The sequence below is a fragment of the Hipposideros armiger genome, unplaced genomic scaffold (genome assembly GCF_001890085.2).
Source record: "Hipposideros armiger isolate ML-2016 unplaced genomic scaffold, ASM189008v1 scaffold_591, whole genome shotgun sequence".
Lineage (NCBI taxonomy): Eukaryota > Metazoa > Chordata > Mammalia > Chiroptera > Hipposideridae > Hipposideros > Hipposideros armiger.
Window position 1 is genome coordinate 1,163,697 of NW_017731941.1, and position 16,001 is coordinate 1,179,697.

The window sequence follows — 16,001 nt, forward strand, 5'->3', positions numbered from 1 at the left end:
CACACACACCCAAAATCGAGCTGGACGGGCCTCTGAGGTCACGAGGTTTGGGCTATCTGAGAGAAGCGGAGTCTCGTCCACTCTCCCCCCCCCCCCGCAGGGCGCCAGGTGAGCCACGTCTTCTTGCTGGGCCCCCACATCGGTAGATGGGCCTAGCCGGGCTAAGGGAGCGACTTCCGAACGTCCGGGAGAATACCTCCATAGCTGTCCCACCACCCGCCGGGCGTCAAAGCCCGTTTCCTGGACAACCTTTCTCCATCCCTTTTCCTGACCCCCAGGCCTGCTGAGGCCAACTGGCTGGAACGCCGCTGGGGCCCCCCCAACCCCTCAAGACAACGATCCGCTTCCTCTCTTCTCCCGCCCTCTTTGCCACAGTCCTTGAGCATCCCAGGAAGTGGCGGCGCCTCTTGAGGGCGGCTCGGAGGAGGAGGAGGCGCGGCTTGCTCCGAGCGAAGCCTCACGACGAAGGCTCAGGAGGACGGCGGTTCGCGGCTGACCATTAGAGTCGGAGTCTGAACCTGGGGCAGCACCGCTGGCGCACCCCAGTGCTCACCCCAGTGCAGCGCCGGGGCCAGGGGCCCGCTCCAAGCGGCTCCGCCCCCTGCAGCCCACCCGCCCGAGTCCCCACCCCTCAGCTCGACCCCGCCTCTCCATCCCGCGCCCCAGAGGCCCCGCCTTCGCGCTCTCAGCTGAAAACCCCTCTCCCGGCCCCGCCCCTACCGGCGGCCCCGCCCGCGCCCGCGCCCGCGCCTGGGGCGCACTTCTCCTCGCTCCGCGGCAGGGCCCGCGCGAGTCTCCGCGCTCCGTCGCCTCCCCTCTGCCCCTCCCCCCATTGCCGTGGTCTGGCACCGCCTGGCCGGCGGCCCGCGGGCGGGCCGCCCTACCCCTGTAGCCCACCCCCCTCTTAAAGCAGCGGCGGGAAGATGAGGTTCCGGGAGCAGTTCCTGGGCGGCAGCGCCGCGATGCCGGGCGCATCCCTGCAGCGGGCCTGCCGCCTGCTCGTGGCCGTCTGCGCGCTGCACCTTGGCGTCACTCTTGTCTACTACCTGGCCGGCCGCGACCTGAACCGCCTGTCCTACCTGGTTGGAGTCCCCACACCACTACAGGGCGGCTCGAACGGCGCCCTCGCCAGCAGGCAGCCCTCCGGGGAGCTCGGGCCGCGAGTGGCAGCGCCGCCGCCGTCTTTGGACGCCTCCGAGCCGCGTCCGGTTGGCGATTCCAGCCCAGACGCGGACTCTCGCCCCGGCTCCGCGAGCAACTTGACTTCGGCCCCAGTGTCCCCCGTCACAGCAGTGTCGCTGCCCGCTTGCCCGGAGGAGTCCCCGCTGCTCGGTAAGGACTCGGGTCAGCGCCAGTCCAAGGACTGGGACTCGCCGGGATTTCCCAGACAGGGCCCCCGGACGTTCGCCCACGCCCTCTCCCAGGACAGCTATCCTGCCTATTCTGGATTAGAGTCCCTAATCCCAAACAGAGGTTCCGGGCTGGGTGGGGGTGAGAAGTTGGGAGGTGAGTCCCTTTGGATTCATGTTGGAAGCTGGCGCAAGGTCGGTATGGGGAAGCCGCAGGCTGCTGGTCCCAGAACCTGAGAAGGCCTTGGAGACTTCCGAGACCTCAAGAAGTTTTGGAGTTTGAGTCTGCCTAGGGCTTGGAGCAGCCTTCGCCCTGCTGACTGGTGGGGACCACAAGGCAGCTCGGGGTAACACACTCTACTTTTGGGGGACGGATGATGAGGCCTCCAGTGGGGAAGGGAGCTGATCTCCCAGTTCACATCTGCCTTCCAGAGAACCACTCTCAACTGAGTGTATGTAGGTTAACCGTTTTTCTTGAGCTTTTGGGCAAGTGACTTAAACAAGTGTTTACATTACTGTGGGTAAACACTCAGTAAATTGTCACCGTTGTGTTCAGTTCCTCCTCTGTTTAGATCCTGCTCTGGGGCCCTCCTCCCCTGCTTCCTCCCTTTGTAGGTTTCCAAAACCTCAGTGAGCTGGGCCCTCCCAGGGGCCATAGGTGTTTGTGGGAATATAAAAAGTATACTCTGGGGACTGGAGGCACTGAGTTGTCCCTTTCCGGATGCAGCCTGGAGTCTCAATTATCTTATCCAGAGAATGTGAGCCATAATCTTCAGCCTTGGTTTCCGAGAATGCTGGGAGTTTGGGTGGGTGGGTCAGGAGGAGGCTGAGCCTAGCCCTAGACCTTTCCTTGGCCTTTAGTCCACAGGCACTCAGGCCCAAGGCAGCCACAGGTTGCTCCCAAGATTACCAGACAGGTGGCTGCTCATTTCTAATGCCAGGGCTTAGAGAATATTGTTCTGAGTGAGGGGCCCTGGCAGGCAGGCAGGCAGGCAGGCAGGCAGGCAGGCATTCTGCCAACAGGAACTCTTACACTTTTCCACAGAGCCCTGGCAGAGCAGGCCTCCTACACGCTCTTGCTCAATTTCTCCAATAATTACTTCAATATTTTTATATCCAGTTTGGGAGGAAGCCCTAGCAATGGGTCAGACATGAACTGTGGTAATAAGGGGGGGCGGGGAGCTTTTTTTTTTTTTAAAGCAGAAAATTGAATTCCTTTGGACTTGATTGTCTGGGAAGTCGACTGGTCCTATACAGTGAAGTCAAGTCTTGGCTGCTGCGTGCATGATGTAGAGTTTCTCAGAGTCTCTTCCTCATGTGTAAAACAGGGTTGTGCATGCTTAAGTCACAGGGTTACTTTTTAGGACTAAATGAGATTGGGTATGTTAAGTATGTTGCAAATAGGGCGTAGGTGTTACAGTTTTATTTCTCAGACTCCCACAGAGAAAAGGAAGAGAGAGAGTCTGAGTCTTCTTATCCCTGGGGCCGGGCCAGGTTTTGTCCTTTTGTTTTTAATTGTTGCTTGGACTTTTTGCAGATAGGAAGAGAAATTAATTAGCAAATTAAAGTACCCCAAAGTTCATTAGGTTGATGTTTGAGGTGTGTAGGGTCTTCTCAATGAAGCTTGGGAGACTGGAGTGAGTGACTCACCTCTGCTTTCTTTGTAATGGTGTTGCTAGCAATTAGGGACTAGTTACTGTGTTTCTGAGTTGACTCTGAATTGGCGACTGGAAGGGATTTCCTGAGAGATAATGTTTGGGGGGTGAGAAGAGAGGCCCTAGGCCTTCTCTAGCCTGGCTGCCTTTGTGTGACAGGCATGGGACCATGATGTTTAGGTGGCTTGCTAAGGCAGCCCCAGAAAGTGAAGGCAGAGGGTTTTTCTTAATTTTAACTGAGCCCTTAAGTTTGAGTGGTTGAGTGCAGCTCTCGGAGGAGAAGTTCCTGGCTGGGAGAAGGCCTTCAGAAAGCTGAAAGTCTCCCTGGGGTGTGTGTGTGTTGGGGGGGTGGTTGAGCCCATCTGTTCAGCTGGGCAGGTGTCTACCAAAGCCCTTGCGGGGTGGTTTTGAGGTTGGTGGGAGAAAGCGTCCGTGGGGTTTAGAGCTGTGGCCTTTTCACTACTTGCAGTTCCTTTCCACAACTTGGCTCAACTTTCTGGTGTCCAGGGGACTGGGCCAGATTCTTCGATTCCTCCTGGCTGGTAGGTGGTGGATAATGGGCATGCCTTTCCGTTCAGGAGCCAAGCACCAGATAGAGCTGTTGACGGGTCCCTGTTTGATTTGTTGTGGTTTGTCAGAGCCTTGGAATTGACTTCAGATGGACTGGGGTTTGAATCCCGTCTCTGTATACCCTATCTATGTGACGCAGGGCAGGGTAAAGTGTTTAGAGCCATAGAAGGCCCTGCCCCAGGCACCCCCATGGGCTCATGTGAAGCCTCCCAACTGAGTGCTGCAGGGGGAAGGTGGGCCTTTTCTGAGGAGTCCTGCAGGTTCCCCAGGTATGTCTCTCAGGGAGATCAGGCCTGCAGGTGTTGTCCTCTCAGCCATCTGGGAGCCCTGCAGCCTCCACTCCACTGAACTCTGTGGTAAGGCTCCCTTTTCTGGCTGCCTGGGTGTTTGCCTGCTACGTAATCAGCCTGGGAGGAGTAGTGGCCTTGCATAGTGTTTCTTTTCCCGGAATGTTATCTCTGCCCAGATTTGGCGGCAGCTCAATGTGACTTGACTGGTGCTGGCATTGCCAGCCCAGAGAGGGCTGGGTGGAGGGTGGGCAGTACCTCAGGTTGAACTGGTTAGGGGAAGCAAGGCTGACTGACCTGAGGGCTTGGTACGGATGGTACAGTCCCCTCAAGGGTGCATGGGGGCAGGGGGCAGTGGTGAGTGTAAGACTGCTTAAACCTCAGAGGCAGGCCCCTCTTGCCCAGCTATGCTATGAGGAGATCCTCTTCACTTGCTCAAAAGAAGACTCTGATCTAGAGGCGGGCACCAGATTCATGGGCACCTGGGCCAGCAAATAGCAGCCATAGGTAGCCAGGGCTCTGGGAGCCGCTTGTCCATGAGCCAATTCCCTTGGCTTTTGTGGTGCTGTCAGCTGAGCCTCTGCCTCTGTTTGTGCCCTTGGGAGGACGAAGCACTTGCTGGGTCTCTGCAGGGCTCTTGGCTCTCAGGTATTTCTCCATCAACATGCTGCCTCCCTTCCCCCTTCCCTCATATGCACACATGTGGACACAAACCCAGGACAATGTGTACTTTGAGGACATCTGTCCTGGCCTCTGCTCGGGAAAGGGTTCTCTCTCCCTTTTGGGGATGAGTCTTGGAACCTTCCAGTTTGGGGTGGAGGCTCATCTTCAGGGTTGGGAGAGGAGGCACAAGGAGCCTCCCCTGCGTCTAGGTCTTTAAGTTTTGGGAGGTTAGGTAACTAGTCCTTTAAGCCAGTTTTGTCCTGTTGCTTTTCCTGGGGAAAATATTTACTGACCCACGCACAGACTTGCCTTCCCTTCCGACAGGCTGAAATTGAGAAACATCCTCCAGGGCTATCTGGCTTTCTGATAGTGGCAGGAGTGACTCCTGCCTGTTGTAATTCCTCCCAGACGCTGAGCGAGTGTGGGAGCCTTCTCCTGATAAACCACGTGGGAGCTCCTTAGAACACAGACAGCAAGAGACAAATGTGGGATTGGACTCAAACTGTAGCATCTTGGAACCATAGCATCCCAGGATGGTACTATCCAGGCCCCTGGCCCCTATCCGTCACTGCTAGAGTTGAGGGTTCCTGCCTCAGGGCACACAACCAAGGAGTGGCCGGCTGGGGCTGGATCCCAGATCTCTTCCCAGCCCAGTGCTCTTTCTTGAGGTTATTGCCCAGTAGGCACCTAGTGCAGAGGCTCAGAGCAGCCTGATGTAGCCTAGAGTTTGGCAAGATCCCAGCTAGGTGTGTTTGTGGGTCCATCTGTATGGTGGCAACTTGCTTGGATGTCATTGATGGCTAAGGCATCTGGTAACTTCATTCTTTCAGTTCAGACAATGTGCCTATCCATTGCTGGGCCTTAGAGCTACAAAGAGAAGGATGACAAAAGGCCTCCTCTTTGGGAACTCACAGTTTAGGTGGAAAAGGCATAATTAAATGGTGCTGATGTCATTTAGGGAAATGTGTGTGTGTGTGTTTAGTCTATCCCTCTCCCTAATCATCATCTTTTCCTTTGGGTCTTCTTCCTTTCTTTTATTCAGAAACCCAGAGTTGATATAAAAGTTCTCCAGTCCTTCCAGTCCTGGTTTTGATTGTGAAAATGTTCCTCTAATTTCTGAAGCCTCACATTAGCTTTGTTGGGTAATCTTTAACTTGCTGCTTTATAATGACTATAATGAGACAGCAGCAGCCATATGGCTGGGTATTATGGTCTTTGGGTAGCAGCAGGGTAGAGATTCCCAGGCTGGGACTTGGCTAATTTAGGGGTTGGGAATGACAGGACCGTTAGTTCCAGCCTTTCCGGAGATTCTGTCCTAGGGGCCTTGCAGACTCTGGGGGCTCAGCTGGTATCTTGTTGTGTGTGAAAGGGGCCCAGTCATCCTGTGGTCAAGTTAAACTGGTGATTTCTCCACTGCCACTTACCCATTGCCCCCAACCCCTTGTTCCCTCCTCAGTGTCCCCTGCCTGTTCCTGATAAGAAGCAGAGACTGGAATTCTGCTTGAATCCACATCCACCTGGAAACTCCAGTTTTTCTTATCCAGTTAAGCAGCAACCTAGTTGTCTTAAGACAAATGGTCCACTCTTGCTGCTTAAATCCCTTGAGGGCCTGGCACTGTGGCCATTTTGCATTTGGCTCTGGCATTGCCCCGTGTGGTTTCCCGGCAGTAAGGTCAGCCAGACAGACCCTGACTCCTGTGGGAGTTAACAAGGCATGGGATTGGATTCAGTGCCCTCTACAGGGTCCCTCCTGACCTTTAACTTGGTGTGAGTTCTTGGGAGCCAGACTGTGGCTGTGATTGTAATGACTTCAGTGGTGAAGGCCTCTGTGTTTACCTGGGCCCACGGAGGTCACCAGCTTGGGGAGAGATCTGGGATCCTGTTCTAAAGGTCAGAGGCCTTCAGGTTGAACTGCTGTGGCTTGGTAGGGGACGTGGCCTGGCAGGAAGCTGGTTCTGGGCGAACGTGGCCTAAAGACAGAAGGGCTGACTCACTGGCTTTGCTCATTGTTTCAGGTTCTACTTTCCAGCCTGGCCTCAGCCCGCCCCTTCCCTACACACATGAAGGCCAGGGGCTATATAATTGACTGTTGATGAATTATTTGGCAGTGATTTTAATGTCTGATCTGGGTGTGTTATGTCGCTGCTTCTCTATCACCATGCGGCCTCTCCAAAGCCCCTCAGGAAGCCCTGAGAGAGTGGAGAAGGATTCGTCTCACCGGGATGCCAGAGACTATGGCTGTGGGTTTTTGCTTTTGCCTGTTTGTTTGAGGAGCTCAGAATCTCTTTCTCCTTTTTAAAAAAAGTATGCAGGCTCATTAAAATAATTTGGAAAGAGGTGAAAAAGCACACTTGTACTCCTGTCACCCAGACAAAATATGTTGGCATGTTTCCTGCTAGTCTTTTTTCTTACACATGTTTAAGAATACAGCTGATATCTTTATAGATGTACAGATAGATTGGTGTAGATAGAGATAGCCTGCTGTCTAGCATTTTTCACTTAAGATTCTGTCACAAGCTTGGTCCTACACTTTTAAAAACCACAAAGGCTATATTATGTCAGCTGACTATGCCATCGTTTTAATCATCCAACAGTTGTTGAAACACACACACACACACACACACACACACACACACACAGAGTTTCTGGGGTTTTTTTTAGTGGTTTGGTGAAGCTTGTGCATAAAGCTCTGTGTACTTTCGGATTGTTTCCATAGTAGAGTTTTCTAAAAAAGAAAAGAAAGGGGCGAGTGCTTTTTTGAGAGGCCTAAGTTTTTAAACCAGTTTTATTAAATGTTAGATTCATAGAAAATTACACGTTTGCTTGTTGCTGGCAGATGGGTATCGTTTATTGCTGAATGAAGGATGTTTCTAGAATTCTGATTAAAAAGGAAACTAGGTGGAGGAAGTGCCTGGGGCAAAGGCAGAGGGTAGGGCTGGGAGCAGGCTCTTGGGATCTGGCTAAGCAGAAGTTTGCTGTCAACAGAATCAGTGGGGGTGATGCCCCAAGAGCCAGCTTTCTCAGTAACTTCTCCATTTGTCTCCGTAGCAGCCAAGTCCCTGGGCTAGCCTTACGTAGCCTGGGGCACTGGGGCCAAGGTGCTGGGTGAACAACCAGCTAGCTAAACCCAGCTGACATAACCGACTTGACTATTTCCTTAGAAGGTGTGGGAACAAGCTAGCAAATCAGACTGAAATAGATAGCATAGCTCTCCTACCTTCTGGGGGTCCTGCCATATGAGGGAGGGTTCATGAAATGAAAAACCCACAGGTTTCCAGGAATCCCTTTCAGGAGAAGCCTCAGACACCAGGAGAGCCTGGCGCTCAGTAGGGGCTGGTTCAGGTGGGTCAGAGCAGTTCAGCCTGCAAGCCAGTGCACCAGGCTCTTCCCAAGATGTCTGTTTTGAAGTTATTCCACTTTAAATGTCCTTACTGGAGCTAAATTCTCCTCTTTGAGAGACTCTTTGGGTTTGGGATTCTGCCTGGGGTCATTTGGCACAAAGCCTGGGGATCAAGGGGAGGCTACACTGAGGGAAGGGGCAGGTTTGTGTCAGACCAGCGGGACCAGTATGGTATGAGATCACGCTCCTTCCTGCCCCACCACTGGGGTATGGAGGTCATAGGGAGGGGCCCTGGCAGGGGGTTCAATCATTGCCTGGCCCTATGACTGGGTGCATTCTAAAAATGACTTTAAAAATTCTTTAAAAATTTCTTCCTGTTTTGCATAATGTCCTTTACTCTTTGACATCCTGAAACAGCAGAGCTGTTGTTGGAGTTTCAGGATACCATCAGCGTGAAAATAAAACAAAACAGGAAAGGACTCTGAGATAGGGTGGACCTAGAGAAACTGGTGTTTGTATTGTAGGAGGTGGTAGGTAGTTCCTGGAATTCAGATGAGCATCCAGACAACCTGGGCAGGGTCTCTGCCTGGGCTGTAGACTTGAGTCTTTACCCCAACGTTAAGAGAGGCCCAAAGGAAGAAAATGAATGGGGACTCATTTCCTCATTCTACAAACTTATTGGTAACTATACTACGTGAAGCATGGGAATGAGACGTGAACAAGAGCTGGCCCCTGTTCTCAGAGAGCCCCTCAGTAGTGGAGAGCCTGTGGCATTGCTATGTGGTCAGAGAGGGGAAGCATGGGTGCTCCCAGGGCCAGTCAAAATGAAGGGCCTCTCTTCTAAACACTGACTTTTGCATCCCTGTCTCAGCCTGTTTGAACAGTCTCCCTGGTTGGGAAGGGCAGGGATCTATAGCTGAACCTGGGTTATAATTACCTCGAGTTGCTGTCACATGGGCAGAACACCATAACTGAGACCCAGCTGTTGCGAACAGTCACCAGCAGGGCAGGAGAGGACAGGAAGTAGAGGCAGAGTGAACAGAAGATGATAGAAGAGAGAAGCTGGTGTAGTTGGGACCATGTGGACAGGGGAAGGCTTGAGGATAGCTAGACTAAGGGACCCAAGAGAGGTGAAGGGAGAGAGATACAGAAAGAGGGGTTTCATGGTCTGCAGAGGGTAGGGGCAAGCCTTGAAGGCCACTAGAGTGAGGATTCCGAGTTCTGGTTCTTTTCCTAACTCATTGCGGTATTTTGGGCAAGTACGGACTTTGTTCCCCTCCCCCCTCTTTGAAGTTTGAGTGGGCTGGACCTTTTGATCTTTGGTGCCCTCCTCTTCCTCCTAGAGTCTAGGTTGGTGTGGGGAGAAATCCTGATTATATCTGCAACATGAAAGGCCTCTGAAATTCCCTGGGAAGCTCACTGCCCACTACCCATTTCAAGGGTTCTTGTAGCGAGGGTTCTGCTGAGGATTTTAATCATCTCTGACTAAGCAGGCATAAAGATTTTAGTTGATGGATTACCTCTGAAATGGCATGGGGAATGTTTCTATAATTCTGGCTAGCCGTGTAATATGGGAAAAATGTTAGCCTCTCTGTACTTCAGTGTTCTCACCTGTAAAATGGGGATAATAGTAGTATCTACCTCACAGATGTGAAGTTTAGGTAGTAGGCATAAAAGGGCCTAAAACAGTGCCTAATAGAATAAGCTTTGAATATATGTTATCTATTATTGGTCGTACTAATAGCTCTTAATTGTGAAGATTTTGGCTTTTGCTTTGTAGGATTTCTTCCCTTTTTTTGTTTTTGTTTTTTTTTAGATGAAAATATCACATTAAATGTTTAAAAACATAATTCTACTATCTATCATTGTAACAAAACATGTGCCCATTGTAGCAGAAGTTGCATTTACTTTCCAAATGCATACATATAATACTCTGTTGCAATCATAGTGTGAAACTATTTTGCATCTGCTATTTTTGTTCAACATAATAAACTGTTATAATTATCCCAGTTGTCTTTTGTAGCTGCTCTCTAAAATTCTGATGGATATTCCCTTAGCATTCAACATTCCAGATTTCACCATCGTAGATAATCTTGAACATTTTTGCTGTGTGTAGTTCTTTGCTTCAGTTGAGTTATTTCCTTGGGATAAATTGCTGGAGAGGAATTTCTAGGCCAGAGGATATAGTCATCTTTATGATACTGTTTCACATTGGCACTTTGTTTTCCAGGAGGATTGGAACAATCTACAGGCCCTGAATTGTGAATTCCTGGGCCAGGGATATTAGTTTTTAAAGAGTGGATTCCCAGGGAGAGTCAGGTCTGTCTAGAGCAGCGGTTCTCAACCTGTGCGTTGCAAACCTTTTGGGGGTCGAACAACCCTTTCATAGGGGTCGCCTAAGACCATCGGAAAACAAAAAGATATTTACATTACGATTCATAATAGTAGCAAAATTACAGTTATAGAGTAGCAAGGAAAATAAATTTTTTTTTAAAAGATTTTTATTGGGGTATTGGGGGGAAGGGAATAGTGCTGGGGAATTGGGGGAAGGGGAACAGACAAGTTGCTGTCATTTTTGTTCTTCAATCTAGTTGTGGAGGACGTTGCTTCACTGGCCCAAGTTGGCACCGTCATTGCGCTCTTCCCGGGTGAGGCAGATCAGTCGCCAGCTTCTGGATGGCCGCTCACTGCGGCTGCAGGCCGCTCACGCTGGCTGCTGGCTACACACGGTAGCCCATGGCAACCCACTGCCACAGGGGCTGCAGCCTACGCCGTCGCCGGCGACTCATGGCAACCCAGCTCCAGGTTGAGCTATTGTTCAGCATCTTAGCTGTGGAGGGCAGTGTCACTGGCCCTCATATGTGGGATCCGAACTGGGTGGGGCCCTCTGGCATCCCAAGCCAGTTCTTAACCATCGCGCCACTTGGCCGGCCCAACGAAAATAATTTTATGGTTGGGGGTCACCACAGCATGAGGAACTGTATTAAGGGGTCGCGGCGTTAGGAAGGTTGAGAACCGCTGGTCTAGAGTCTCAGACTCCCAGCCCTTGGGGCCTTGTGTGTGTGTGTTAAGGTCCCTATGTAGACCATGGGGCCACTCTGGACTTGTAATGTAAGCCTTTTTGCCTCTGGGCATTTCTTGCTGAGAACTTGATTCAAAGGTGGCTCTTTTGAAACCTTTGCTAAAAAGGTGATTTACACATGATGAGAATCTTTTCTCCCCCACTTTATTTATGGAGCCAAGCCTATAGAATGGAGGCAGACGCTGGCTTTAAAAGACGCAGAAACTGGTAGGTTCTGACAGGCTAGCCTGGGCGCCTGGCCATTTAACCCATGTGAGTGAACTTCGATCTGACAGTCCTGGTTCATGAGATCCAGAAAGAGGGTCCAGACAAGGAAAGACTTTTAAATTATATTGGGTAAAAATAATTTAATCAGTAGCAGCCCAAGGTCTGAACAGAATTGGCAGTTCTGTCCCTTTAGCTACTAGCCCCACCCTCTTCTCCCCCAACCCCGCCCCATACACATGTCCCTTTTGTAGATAAACAGGAGCCTGCTGACTTGCGTAAATGGTAAAAGGACTTTCTAGCTAGTGAGCTAGTGATTTTGGTGACCAAAGGTTTTACAAATTTAGCAGATGGGGAGCATTCAACTTGGGACAGCTGCTCCCTTTATCCTGCAGCCACTCCCTACATCCTGTCGAATGCATTCCACAGCAATCAGCTCTGACTTAACAGGGTCCATTTGGAATCAGGCCAGAGCTACTGTCCAGCATATTGTTCCTGGAGGACGCAGGGCAAGACTTTCTTCCTGTGTAAATGGGGAGATGGTTTTTACCTTAGAGGGTTGGTAAGAGGATTGAATGAGATGAGGTTTATGGAAATATCAGTACTCTGTCTTTTGATCAATGCCTAACCCGTTCCCTTGGGGACAGAAAGCAGACTCAACACAGTAGGCTGCAGCTTATAATTTCCTCCAAATGCAGTTTTTTCCTTCTGCCGTGGGGCGGAGTTAAGAGCAGGAAGGAAAGGTGTGAGACTAACCACAGTTGAGGGACAGGGTTTAGCCTGGAACCGTGTTTAGTGGAGACTGCCCTGACTTACATATGAGCACACACACCTACCTCAGGCCACAAGGAGAAGGCCCCCACCTTGTTGAATCCACAACACTGGGAACTTAGAGTGTGTGTTGCCATGTATCAGGGGTACCAGGATTCTGTGGTGGATCCATAGCCGTCCCTTCTCCAGGTGGACATTGTTTGTCAGTGTCCTGGGGAGATGCATCATACGCTACAAGTAGCTGAGTGGTCTGGAGGAGGAGCTGGAGGGAGCACTGGATGTTTGGTGGAGTCTCAGGAGGTGAGAAGGGATGTGTTAAAAAATGGGAGCTGGACATAGGTGGGTGCCTGGGGTGCCCAGTGGCCTGTGCCTGGTTGTTAGGAAAACTTGGGCACAGGCCTGTCTTTACCCAGGGGCTGGTGTAATGCCAGGCCCTTTAATCCAGCTCTGGTGCCAACCTGCTGAGTAATCGGAGAGAAGTCACATCTTCCCACTGGTCCTCCGTTTACGTCTATAAAATGAGGTCAGGGGTTGGCTTGGGTGCTCTCTGGAATCTCTTCCTGCCTGGGATTCTAATGTAGGTATGCATTCTTGCTTAGTATGTCTAAATGGCTTCACTGCAGGACAGTTGAGTGCTGTCCCCACTAGGGCCAGCCATGTAGAGCCAGGGCGACTTTCATTGGGCCTTATGAGCCAGGTTTGAGTCTTACTGGACAAATCCACAACCACCTGATCCTTTTAGCAATTCCAGTTTCTAGGGACAAAAATCAAAAGTCAGGGAATGAGTAAGATGGTCAGTTTGAAAACCCAATTGGTGGGAGCTACTGTGAGTCTAGGGTCCTGGGTTCCAGCAACAGCTAGTCAACCACTCTCACAACAGATAATGCTTATTCAGCACTGACCAAGCATTGGAAAAATAACTTCATACGCGTTATTTGCATTAACTCTCACAGCCCCTCTTTTTCTTGCCTAATTGCCCAGGTTAGAACTTTCAGTACAATATTGAATAGAGATATAAGAGAGGACATCCTTGTCTTATTCCTGATCTTAGAGGGAAAACATTCAGTCTTTCACTATTAACTATAATGTTAGCAGCAGGATTTTTGTAGATGCTCTTTATCAGGTGAGGAAAGTTCCTAGTTTGTGGTGTGTTTTTATCATGAATAAGGTGGTGTGTTTTGTTAAATGCTTTTATGTGTCTGTTGAAGTAAATCTTGTGGTTTTTGTTGTTTATTCTACAGATATGGTGTATTATGCATTTTGGTTGGTTGTTTTTTTGTGGGTTTGTTTTTTTTTTTAGATATTAATCAATCTTGAATTCCTGGGATAAGTCCTACTTGGTCATGGTGTATTCCTTTTTATATGTTATATTCAGCTTACTGGTAGTATTTTGTTGAGGATTATTATTCATAAGAGATATTGACCTGTAGGGTTGTGGGGTTTTTTTTCAGCATTATTGAGGTATAATTGACAAATAAATGATCTGTATGTAGTGTTCTTTCTTGTGATGTCGTTGTCTGATTTTGGTACCATGGTAATACTGACTCATAGAATGGGTAGGGAAGTGTTCCCTCTTCAATTTTAGGGAAGGATTTGTATTAATTCTTCTTTAGATATTGAGTAGAATTCACTAGTGAGGCCATCTTAATCCTGGGCTTTTCTTTGTTGGAAGCTTTATGATTACTAATTTTTTTTTTTTTACTTGTTACAGGTTTATTCAGATTTTCTATTCATTCTTGACTCAGTTTTGGTAGTTTGTGTCTTCCTAGGAGTTTGCCCACTTAACATGTTATCTAATTTGTTGGCATACATTTATTCATAGTATTTCATTAAAATTTTTTTTATTTCTATAAGGTTTGTAGGGATGTTCCCTCTTTCATTCCTGATTTTGGTAATTTAAATCTTTTCTTTCTTTTTTTTTAAATTAAAATTTATTGGGGTGACAGTGGTTAGTAAAATTACATAGGTTTCAGGTATATACAATTCCATAATACATCATGTATATACACATTGTGTGTTCACCACCCCAGAGTCAGTTCTCCTTCCATCACCATATATTTGCTATTTTCTCTTCCGGTCAGTCTAGTCAAAAGTGTGCCATTTTTGTTGATTCCCCACCCCAAAGAACCCACTTTTGGTTCATTGATTCCCCCCCCCCACTCTATTGTTCCTCTGTTCTCATTTTCATTGATTTCTGCTCTAATCTTTATTATTTTCTTCCTTCTGCTGGCTTTAGGCTTGGTTTGCTCTTTTTCCAGTGTCTCAAGGTGGAAGTTTAGGTTACTGATTTGAGATCTGTAGATCATGTACTTTTAAGATTTTGATAGATACGGTCAAATTGCCCTCCATTTATGCTCATCAGCTGTGTATGAGAAGTGCCTGTTTCTCATATCCATGCCGACACTGGAGGATATCAGTCTTTTTACATTTGCCAATATGATGGTCAAATGTGATATCTTGTTCTGTTTCTCTGATTACTGATGATGTTGAGCAAACCGTTATGTGTTTGTTGGCTATTTGTATTTCTGTAAGGTACTTGTTCATATTTTTACTTTCTTCTATTAGTTTTTACAATATGTTTGTAGGACCTTTTAATAGTATGGATATTATTCCTTTATTATATTTCGTTTGCAAATATGGTCTCTGTCACCTGTCTTTTAACTTTATCTCTGGTAGCTTTGACCATACAGAAATTTTGAATTTTTATGTATTTAAATCTGTCTTTTCCTAGATCACTTCAGATTGTTTTTGTCACTTAGGAAGGTCTTCATTATTCCAAGATTATACATTTTTTCTTCTGTATTTTCTCCTAAGCTGGTTCTTTAAGATTTTGCTACTCGTCTCTGACAGTAAAAGATGAACAGAATCACTGTTCAAACCTCATGTGTTGCAAGAAGACTTATACCCAAAGGACCTTTTGAGATCCCAGGCTCTTCTTCCAAATCAATCACTGTTGCCGGTGGATCAAAGTAGAAAAGTGAAATTTTAGCCACTTGTGATTGTAGAGCTGTAATAATCTATAGGCCTTGAAGTTCTAGGGAGTCAGTGAGAAGGCAAAGTAATATTTATGGAATATCTATTAGTGTCAAGCACTGTAATAAGGATGTATATGTGTTATATCTCATTTACCACCTGAAAAGAACACTTTATACCCACTCCTTAGAGAAGGAAATTGGAGCTGGCCGCATTTAAAGTAGTCCTGGTATCAGAGGTAATGCCAGGAGTGCGTGGCAGACAGACTGCCCAGATGGTCCATAGGGAAGCAGGCTCTCCACAGTCCCATGTCTGGTTCTAGATGGAGAGAGGATGTATTTGTAACCGGCATTACTGGTCCAGAAAGGTAGTCAAGGCTCCAGAACATATCAGAGGGGCAGCTAACTGACTCAGTAATAAAACTCCCAGGAGACTTATTTACATGCTGGAATTTCTGATTTACCAGGAAGATTAAAAAAAAACTTAAGTGTCTTAGAATTTTTAGGCTGCAGGCAGCACAAGGGAAGGCATATTTTAGTTAGACAGCTAGGGAATTAAAAGTCAGAGCAGGGAAATGAGTACTCTAATGTGGATAGTGTCAGGCTATTATAGCTCCTGAATCTGTCCCCACAATATTGCAGACCTGGCTCAGGGACTTGGGCCTGGTCTAGAGGTCAGGGCGCCTTTCTCTCCTGTACGGCCCTGGAAGGACACATCCAGCTCTGTCCTCCATCACTCCTCTGTTTATTCCCTTTTGTACTTTCTTCTTTCCATCCAGCCATCAAACTGTTTCAAGGCCCATTATCATCGTGGACGCTCTCGCCTTATTTGTTTGTTCTCTTATCCTCATTCCCACTTCTATTTCCCAACCCCACCTTGGGCAACCTTTCTAACATGTTTAATGTGTATCTGTTATTGCTCTTGCCAAATGGGTGCTGCTGCTTTACATGTATGCATGGTTTTAATTTGTTAAAAAATATTTTTTTAGATGAACATACAGCAAAATTGCCCTTTTTTGGTGTATAGGTCTATGAATTTTAACACAAGCATATAGTTGTATAACCACCACCTCAGTCAGGATATGGAACATTTCCAAAACCCCAAAAA

The 16,001-nt window shown here is 48.3% G+C and overlaps 1 protein-coding gene across 1 annotated transcript in view; it reads left to right on the forward strand.

Annotated features, from left to right (window-relative positions):
* The first annotated feature begins 733 nt into the window (after positions 1 to 733).
* The window catches only part of B4GALT1 (beta-1,4-galactosyltransferase 1), a 46,279-nt gene continuing 31,011 nt past the window's right edge, over positions 734 to 16,001 (forward strand). The window contains exon 1 of the mRNA XM_019624502.1: positions 734 to 1,332. Within this exon, the coding sequence (XP_019480047.1) occupies positions 924 to 1,332 (409 nt within the window). The 5' untranslated portion in view covers positions 734 to 923. The remainder of the gene's footprint in view (positions 1,333 to 16,001) is intronic.